We start from the raw sequence: 10352 nt of genomic DNA, 5'->3' as shown, positions 1-10352 counted from the left end.
CCAATTTGTGACAGCGATTAGGCATAATAGTTTTGTAAATTGTGAACGGTCGTCAGTTCTAATTTTTGTGCTCCTTGCCATTCAGTCTGACTCTGCCTTATTACAAGCCACTTTATACTTGAAGTTGAGCCTCGCTTTTTGTTAGTTAATTTAAGTTATTGTTGCCGGGCCCCCGAAGACTGTTTCAAAGCTATTTTAAGAATGAATTTATTTTAATCTGTTAGTCAGTAAAAGTTAGAGAAGTCAGAAGCTTCGTGTCGACTCTCTCAGCTGACCACCAGACCAGCCGGCGTAGTCTGCGTGACCACTCCTGTGTGCTCAAGGCATCCTGGCACCTTTGTGATTCCACCCTTCTGTACGGAGGTGTCGATGTATGAGTTCGTCAGGAGATGCTGTCAACCGCCAGGCAACGATAGAGAAGAGAGTATCTTCCCCTCAACGCTGAGCAGTGAGATGTCCTGAAGTGATTTTCCTGGAGTTCTCCTCCTCCTTTGGAATCCAGACACCTTCTGCAAATTTCCATTGTTGGGCTACCTCCTCCCTCCTCCAGATAACCCTCAGGATCTTCCACAGTCGGTGGAGGAGTCTAGGACACCTCTTGTAGACTTTATAGGGCACTCTGCGGGGTCCAGGGGCTGAACTGGCCCTGGCAGCCTTGACGACCTCCTGGATCTCCTTCCAACCGAGCTCCTTGCTGTTGAATTCAGCGGTAGGTTCTGGTGGGTCTATCAAGGCTCTGCAGTGGCCTAGGTCCTCCTCTCTCGCAGCATCACTGTAGGTGTTATGGAGATGATGGTCGATCTCCTCTTAAGGACAAGCGAGGTAGCCACTTCGTTTCTGGCCAAGCAGCTGTTTGATGAACCCAAAAGGGTCTGCAATGAAAGAAGACCGTTTCCTGGCCCTCTCTTTCCCCCGCCTTCTGTGCCATTCTGCATTCTGAGTAATTCTTCCTTATATGCTGCGGAGTTCTGCCAGTGCATCCCTCTCTTCCTCTCCCGCCTCCTTGAACTGCCGCTTCAGGGCCTGCAGGTCCTGCCTTAACTGGCTGATCTTTTCTGCCCTACGATTCTTACGATTCTAGGGGGTCCCCCGCTTTTCCGCTGTACCAAACCTCTCGGCAGCAAGGCTGACGATGATGGTTGTCATCGCCTGGAGTTTCCTGTCTGCATCACTCTGGGCTGCTGCTTCAAGGATGATCTCCACATCATCATCAAACTGCTGGCTGGAGGCCACTTGACCCGTCGTTGAATGAGAGAAGTCAGGGTCTTCCAACAGTCGTTGCTGACATGCCAATCAAACAGCTCACAAAGCAGACAGGAAGCTGTTGTCCAAGTTGAAGGCAGTCTCCCTTTGTATCTGAAAGCTCAGACAGCATCAGCTGCACACATGATGCTCATTACATTTAGCAGTAGAAAGAAGCTCTGGGGCAATTGATGCTGGGGGATTTATCAGTCTATCAGTAGTAAAAAGTGTACGTGCATTGTTTGTATTTTCACTAATGATCTTGGCAAAAAAGTATTGTCTGGCATTTCTCAATTCTATGTTGTAGTTTTGAAGCTCCTCTTTATAGATATCATAGTGAACCTGAAGTTTTGTTTTTCGCCATTTACGTTCAGCCTTTCGGCATTCTCTTTTCCGTTGTTTTACAGACGTAGCATTTCTCCAGGGTGCTTTTTGCTTACCAGAGATTTTTACCTTAACTGGTGCAATGTCATCAATGGCATTCCTAATTTGACAATTAACATTTTCAACAAGGTCATTAATACAATGCGCAGTGGGCATTTGTGACATAGATATGGCGTTCATAAAAGCTGCAGCAGTATTATCATTGATGTAGCGTTTTTTAACAATTTTTGGCCTAGCTTGCAGTTCCAGATTTATAGACACATCAAAGAAAACACAGAAATGATCAGATATGGCAAAATAAATAGCAGCAGTTTTAGTGATATTGAGACCCCTAGCAATAATCAAGTCCAAGGTATGCCCCCGATTGTGGGTGGGCCCCGACACATGCTGAGATAGACCAAAAGCCTCTAGCATGCTAGTCAGCTCTCTAGCATGGTTATCATTTGGATTATCAATGTGAATATTGAAGTCACCCGATATAGCCAGACAATCAAAATTTCATTTTGGACAGTAGTTCACCAAATTCGTCAAAGAAATTGTTGGACTGTTTAGGTGGTCTATATACAATCAGAAATAAAACTTGAATAGCACATTTCAAAGTAAAAGCAAGGTATTAAAAAGATGTGAAATCCCCAAATGACACCTGTTTGCACTGAAACACATTAAAGAAAAGAGCTGCAACACCTCCCCCTCTCCTGTCAACTCTAAAAACATCTAAAAAATTTAAATTGGGGGGGTGCAGATTCAATAAGAACAGCCATTCTGCCATTTTTGTCTAACCAGGTTTCAGTTAAAAACATAAAATCAACTTATAAGTATTAAGTATATATTAGTATATATAAGTATAAGTATTAATTAGGTCATTGATCAAAGAGAGACTTGTTAGCCAGAGACCTAACATTAAGCAAGCCAAGCTTTATGTGCAACTGGTCAGCAGTGCCTTTCTAATTCATGCAGATATTGTAACGGTTCAAACCTGTTCTCCAGTCGTAAGGTTGATGGTGACTGCAGTCTCTGATTTTTTGCATCTTTAGTTGGCTGTCTGCTGGTGCAGGTGCCCGGTGTTGAATGAGCTGGCTTCCTTAGCTGTGTTCCATGCTGGACTATGGTCCTGTTTTTATTCTTGGGCTTTGCGCCAAACTTGTGCCAGCAGTTAGTATTCTCTTTATTCTCAGAGGGCTTTCCTTGTACTGGCTCAGTTTTACCAAGCTTTGGAAAAGTTATAGTATCATTTATACACAATTCTTCATTACACAGCAGCACCAAGTGCACCCTCAGACTGGCTAACAAAATCGCCCAGGACCCTTATGTCCTGCACAGGAGTATCAACTACTGCCCTCTGGGAAGCGCTTCAGGATGCCAAGCTGCAGGACGATAAGCACAAGCACTCCTTTGTTCCTCACTCTATAACACTGCTCAACCAACAGAGGGGTGCAGGGCGGTGATCACACTGCCCTGCAATGTTGTATTATGTTATTTTAATGATTGTTGAGCATGCCTTGCAAGGCAAATTTCTTCAAAAATGGACAATAAAGTATTATCTTATCTTATCTTATATTATCTTATCTTATCTTATCTTACGCAAAATTAAATGTACTTACTGGTTCTACATGATTAAAATAATTCTACTGATGTTTTGGCCCGCAAAGTCTTCATCAGATAGTAAAGAATATAATGGCTTACATTCTTCGTGGGCCAAAACAACAATGGAATGATTTTAATTGTGTAGAACAAGTTAATACATTCATGTAGTCAACAGAGTGGCACCTTTTCACTTGATCTGATGGAGCAGAGCCGGGCGCAGGGCCCATCAAACTGTGATTTTAAGAACAATTAAATACATTAATGTAATCAACAGAGTGGCGCCTTTTCACTTGATCTGATGGAGCAGAGCCGGGCGCAGGGCCCATCAAACTGTGATTTTAAGAACAATTAAATACATTAATGTAATCAACAGAGTGGCGCCTTTTCACTTGAGGCAGGGCCAACCAAGCGGTCAATCATAATGAAGCAATTCACAGCAATCAAACGGCAAGATGAAGGACTCTACTGGCCAGGTGGTGATAAGAGAGAGAGAGAAAAGAAAAAAAAAGCATGTGCACGCACAAATGAAAGGTATTGTATTGCGCCTAGGAGGAACAATGTAACAAGTTATAGTCTTTTTATATCATGACTGTCAACAACAAAAGGTTATAGCTTTGTTTCCACTGCCTCTAAAAAACAAAGGACTGCTCTGTCTGGCAGTTATGTAAAAAAACAAAAAACAAAAAACAATTGCCTCCATCTCCTGCATGCTTGTAAATCATCTTTCCCTGATATTATTATAACACTATATGAAAGGAATACACAACTATATAAAACACTGTAATTCCAAGACAGAAATCTCTACTTATTCATATTCATATAATAATAATTATTATTATTATTATCATCATTATTATTATTATTGTTGTTGTGTGGAATTAATGAGAAATAGTAACCAAACTAGCTTGGCTGAAAGTCTACTGTAACCAACAGCTGTTGTCACATCAGACCTGTCATTGGTTTAGTGCCTGAGTCATAAAACATTCTATAGGATTAAAAAATGATATGATAAAAATGATATTCTATCTAGCTTCTATCACTGCACCATCTGTCCATGCATAAAACCAACAAATAGATCCAAAGTATTCATTGGAGAGCACATCTAAGGACAGCAATTCCTTTCAAAGGTAATTATTTACTATTTACTAGGTATTATTACTTATCCCCTGTAGTTTGGAATGATTGAAAAGTCACTCATACATATTAATATATTAATGATATGAATACATGGGTATTTGTTTTTGCGCATCAATAATTATTTTAATAACTAATATTGATGTATTTTAATATTTGTAATATATATTACAGTATATATAGTCTTCATATATTTGTAATTAGATTTCTAATATATAGTTTTCATATAATTATATTTTGTGAACTATGACCTGGCAATTGACTACTGAAAGAAAATACAATACATCCTCCGACCAGCGGGGGCGATAATTAGAAAGGGTCCAGCTGCAGACCTCCCGGCCCAGGAGGGAGGTCGTCATAGATATGCTCAAACCCCATTGGCTCACAGAACTTCCTTGCCTCAGGAGGGAGGTCTGCCGCTGGACCGTTTTGGGGGCTTCCAGGTGCACTCCCATCGCAGCAACGACAGCGGCAGGTAAGTACACTGGCAAGTACACTCAAGTTTGCGCTTTGTTATTCTCTTAATAGAACAGTTAGTGTAGATTCAACAGATTTGGTAAAAGGAGAATACAAACACGCAACTGTAAAACATGTCCGGATCTGGACAGCGAGGATTGGTGGATCGAGCTGAAGCAGGAGAGCACCGCGAAATCATTGGCCAAGACTCTTTTTCTGGGAAGTAAGTGTTTTTTCTTCTTAAAATTAACACAATAACTAATCTGTTACATTCCACGCAATGTTTAGTAACTGTTAGATCAGAGTGTCATCTTAAAAGGCCAAAATATCTGCCAACTGTTCGGTGTTGCACAGGTTTTTGCAAAAGAATTACAAAGGGATAACAGTGAGAGCACCTTGGATGCTTCTCTGTCCATGAACACTTTTTTCTCACTTAAACCTAAACATAGAGCTGGGTAATAATTCAATATCATCCTCTGTCTTCTTTCAGTGGAGTTATATCGTGATGATAGCCTAGATGATAACCTAGACAATTCTGTTGTCTCATGCAGTTACTGCATGAGTATTGAAACTGTAGAGCAGCATTGTCATTGATTGTCAGGGACCAAAATGAAACCCAAGTTGATAATGTATTTCGTGCTTAAACGCAGCCGGCATTTCCTGGTGCGTTCCTGTGCTGGTTTTGTCCTGTTTGAGTGTCTTGTATAGGTACTGCTTCCTACTGCAGTAAGAATGCACCACCACCTGATACTTGCTCACTTTTTTTGCTTGAACTGAGAACTTGCACTGTAAGTTAGAATGTAAAAATGTCCCTTCCTTTGCCCATTTGAAAGTGACGATACAATTCAAATTAACATGCCTATCTGTCGCACACTGTGTGTGTGTGTGTGTGTGTGTGTGAATGAGTGTGTGTAGCACAATCCTTTGAAAAAAAGTTCACTATCATTTAGAGGTGGTGGTGTGCCATGGTGCACTGATATACTGTGGTAATAGGTTATGGTACTAGTGATTACTTTGGTATACTTTGATAACAGCTGATTGCATCTGAAGTTGAAGAAAACTGACAATGAAGACAGCCCATCACAACCCCCCAAGGTCAGGCGAGTGGAGGATGGGGTACTTCAAATCCTTGAAGGTATGTGTACTAATGTATGAGTAATTTGTTCATATTTTAGTACATATTTTTACATTTACATATTGTGGAGTCATGATTTCACTAGTGCTGAGAAGCTAAGTGTTGTCCTCTGTCAGTAGACTTAAAACTAGAAATACTTTGGGATCATGATTAGAAATACTAGTTTGGGATCATGATATGTCTTCGTTTTGTCCATTCTGTTCTCACAGAAACTGTGAAGGCAGTCTTCAGCAGCGTGGGAGAGTCTGAAATCAAAGCTGCCATATGCCGTAAATACAACAATGAGGATTTCTCCCATAGGACCAAAAGTCGTAGATGAGTGATGAAGAGGGGTCCAGCCAAAAGGCATGGCGATTGTTTTAAAAGGTACTTAAAGGACAATTCCAGTGTGACTGCAGTTTTTGCTCATTTCCTACATTCCGTATGGTATGGTTATGGTATGGTAAAACAAAAAACAAAAGATAAGATTAATCATAACAAATGAATAAGTATGACCAACTGGCAGTCCCAGTTCTGCTCTGGCTTTTTTAGAGGTTGGGTCAGTGCCAGAATAACTAGCCTTCCTTATCACCGCACACAGAATTTTTATTTTCGGCTTCATGCCATTAAAGGACACCATAAAATGAGCTGAAATTACATTTTCTTTACAAAGTAAAAATATTATTTTAGTACATTAGATGGAAAAAAATATATACTTTTAGTGCATTGACAGTGTACTATATGTGTATCTACAGTGTATTGTTGTATTTTTTCCTGTATTGTCACATGCATTTAAATACAATTTAAATATATTTAGAATGCACAGATGTGCATGTGTGAAAGTACTTACTTATGATACTACACTTAAAATTAGTGTGCTATTTTTGTAGCTAAAAGTAATCAAATGTACATTTAAAGTCTAACATGAGTATATTTAAGCACACCTTTAGTACAGCTTTATAACACACTACGTATAAAATAAGTGCTTTCAATTTAACAAAATTTTAGTATATCACGTCTGAATACTTAAAAGTATACTTTCAGAACTGTTGGAATAATTGTACATAGAAAGTTATCCTACATTTGCTTATATTGTTTGAGAGCTATATATGTGTGTGTGTGTCTGTGCAGGAGGATGTGTTAACTGTTTTTCAGAGATATCACGAAGCCTCACGGGCAGGCTCAAGGACGAGGTGACCGCATTGAGGAGGCAGATAAGAAACACTCCTACAGGAAGGCGGAGGCCGCAACTATGCCTTTGATCTGAATGAAGACACCTGCTACAAACGAGGACTTCTTTGTAACCATGTTTAGAAAAAGATACGTAGAGAATTTCAGCCCGTGTGTCCCCCACCCTTTAGGGGCTGCAATCCTTTTGTAACTAGGAACCACCTTAAGGAAATAAAAAGAGACGGCGGGACGGGTTCAGAGCGGGTTGGAAAGTGTAACTGAGCACGTTTCCGTCCGTTCTCCCTTGCAAGGAAGAAAACTCTAACTCTGTGTCTTCTCTCTTTGTGTGTGTTTTAATAATGTTCAGGTTGCTTGAACCCGACAAGAAAATATGCTTTTTTTTTAACCTAGGTTACCATGAAAATTGGCATCATAAACCACTTCGAAGTTTATCTACACATTTTGGAGTGTGTTGTACCTAATCAGTTACTGAGTACACCACAAAAGCTACCTAATTTCCAAAAATAATATGTGTTGAGTGCGTGCGAGTATATTTCTAGAATCATTAACTTTTCACTGTAGGTATGTCATTGTAGGTATGGCAATGGAAATGTATGTTATTTTGTTGTCCGCACTAGGGTTCAACCTAATCCAGCATCACTTTGATAGTCTCTTCGCCAATGTGAGGCCTGCTACTAAAAATCTGGAAGCGACACCTGAAGCCTCAGTGTCAATGTAAGTAAAAAGAGTTGCTCAGTCTCGCTTAATTGAGTTAATTGTTGGAAGTTAATTATTGCCCTGTTTTTTTCTTATCTATTGCTGACCTTAAGAAAGTTGTCCCTGCTTTTATATTGTCTCATTCACAATAATGCAACTTCAAAATAATGCATCCTCAGGCAGGGACTTCCTAATCGTTCAGAAGTTCAGGTCAAACACTAAAGATGAGGTTTAGAAAGACAAAGTGTAAAGATGACCAGACCGCCACGGCCCCAGGCTTTGGTGTGCTCTGGCTGAGGAGAAGTTACTTCTTTAAAATGACTTTCCAAAACAAACTTTTACAGAAACATTTTGTTATAACTTCTTTCCATTCTATTCTTGTTTGTTCTATGTGTATGTAATCTTGTAATTCATGCCTAGCATTTTTTATTGTCTTATTTACTTTTATTGTTTTGGTGTTAACTAAAAACATCTTATAACACTGAAGAAGAAAGAAGAAAAACAGAGAGTGGTACAAAAATGGTACACAGTGTCAAAAAACTTCCGAAAAAGGTGCTCTTTGGTTTGGGGTATGCAACTGAATGAAACAAAAGTCCAAGGCACTCTTCTTTGAAAAATTCAGCCTCGGCCTTCATCAGGGAGCTCCAAACAATTCATGTTCAAAATGGGATCTTAAACATGAATTGTTTGGAGCTCCCTGATGAAGGCCGATGCCGAAACGCGTTGGAGTTTTGTAAGTGTTTTTAATGTCCTTAGATGAGCCCGTGAAATAAAGGCTTTTTCAATTTTTCAAAGAAGAGTGCCTTGGACTTTTGTTTCATTCATCTTATAACACTGCTTCGAAACACAAAATGCTATACAAGTTATTTTTATTATTGTGTATGTTTATTATATTTTAATAAAAGTTAAATATATGATGCACCAAATGCTCTGTTATTTCTTCATAAGAGTTAGATGTTTTTGTAGTAATGAATATTATTCCCTTTAGTTTCAAGAAAGCAGGTTTTCACCTTCATTAAACCAAATATTCCATGATTTGTTTTACATCCTCTGTGTTTCAATGGCTGCTGTATTTATTTTCTGACATTACCTTAACTGGAATTATAAAATGCAAAATGATCTATTCTTAATATCGTAAGAATTATTAATTAATAATAATATTCATAATTGATAAGATGACGTGCACATAGATGTGCCAGCCTTTATAATTCTTGACATGTCATTTCAGCACTCCAAACAATAAGTCAAAGCAGTTTTGAGTTTGAAAAATCACCTTGAAATATTTTTCCAGAAATGATCATTCTAAAAGCTGCCCGGAACCAGCTGTAAAAGAATCCATAAACAAATGGATTGATCATTGAATTTGACAATCCAACCCAATGAAGTGTTTCACTCACAGGACCTGGTATTGAATAATTACTCAAAGGTTGAAAGGTGACACAAAGAAAGAAAGGACTCCAACAGATCAGAAAAATTCCCATAACGATAGCCAGAGTTTTTGTGGCTTTTCTCTCCATCTTACTGACAGATGCTCCAGACTTCATGCTCTGACAGTTTGTGTTCTGGATGCTACGTGCCTGTCTCTGTGCCACCAGGAAAATCTTTAGGTAGATACTGAGCATTACAATCGCTGGGAGAAAAAATGAGAAAAAATTTGTCATAACGATTGCAATTGGAATTGTAATTGTAAAGCACGTAATGTCACATTTTCCACGATTAACTCCCAGAATTGTGTTCCCAATTCCAAATAGGGCAGAAACACTCCAGTTCACCAGGATCATGACCCCAGCAACATGACCATTTATTTTAGTTCTATATCTCAAAGGCTGACACACTGCATAATATCTGTCAACAGAAATACAACATAAGTTCAGAATAGAAGATATACACAGTGAAATATCAACGCTAAGCTGTATCTTACAAAGTATATCTTCAATATACCAACATTTGAGATTTGAGAATTCCATGCTGAAAGGCAAAATTACAGCCCCTACAAGGAGGTCAGACACAGCCAGAGAGAGGATGAGGTAGTTAGTTGGAGTGTGGAGCTGTTTGAAGTAAACGATGGAAGTGATTACGAGAAGGTTTCCACATATTGTGAGAACAGATACTGAGCCAAGGAAAATGTATAACAATACACGTACTATAAAAGGGGCGATTGCCATTATGCACGTACGTTTACCTGGTACATCACAGACACGTATGTCCTTAAACAAATCGGTCTTGTTTAATTCAGATTCCATGCTTCCTGGTTCCTGCAATTCTGCTAAGCAATATATTTAGTTTTCCATAAATAATCATTAATACTGAGGTAATTGCATTCACACTAATATTTCTTTCAGCAAGAATGTACAATTCCAACAATATTAGTTTACTATCAGTCATTTTCAGTTTGTTTTAGCACTCCATAAAGTTCCATACCATACCTGTTAACCCCTCTAGATGGTTCGTGCATCTGTGTTGATGTGAATCCTTGCTCTCTGTCCCACTGAGCAGTACCTTTGGACTTGATTTTCATATTTATCAATCCTTAGCTAATTACCATAATTAA

General features: G+C 39.0%; 1 protein-coding gene across 1 annotated transcript; it reads right to left on the bottom strand.

Annotated features, from left to right (window-relative positions):
* Positions 1-9045: 9045 nt before the first annotated feature.
* Positions 9046-9966, bottom strand: LOC139916245 (trace amine-associated receptor 1-like). The gene has a single exon (XM_071905057.2). The coding sequence runs from the start codon at positions 9964-9966 to the stop codon at positions 9046-9048; it is 921 nt and encodes a 306-aa protein (XP_071761158.2).
* Positions 9967-10352: the final 386 nt, after the last annotated feature.

Source organism: Centroberyx gerrardi, chromosome 18 (genome assembly GCF_048128805.1).
Source record: "Centroberyx gerrardi isolate f3 chromosome 18, fCenGer3.hap1.cur.20231027, whole genome shotgun sequence".
NCBI lineage: Eukaryota > Metazoa > Chordata > Actinopteri > Beryciformes > Berycidae > Centroberyx > Centroberyx gerrardi.
The sequence above is the reverse complement of the archived record's forward strand: the minus strand, read 5'-3'. Positions and strand labels throughout refer to the sequence as shown.

What these genes read in the sequence shown, in the direction of transcription:
- LOC139916245 (XM_071905057.2), bottom strand. Translation starts at nt 9,966, where the DNA reads ATGGCAATCGCCCCTTTTATAGTACGTGTATTGTTATACATTTTCCTT.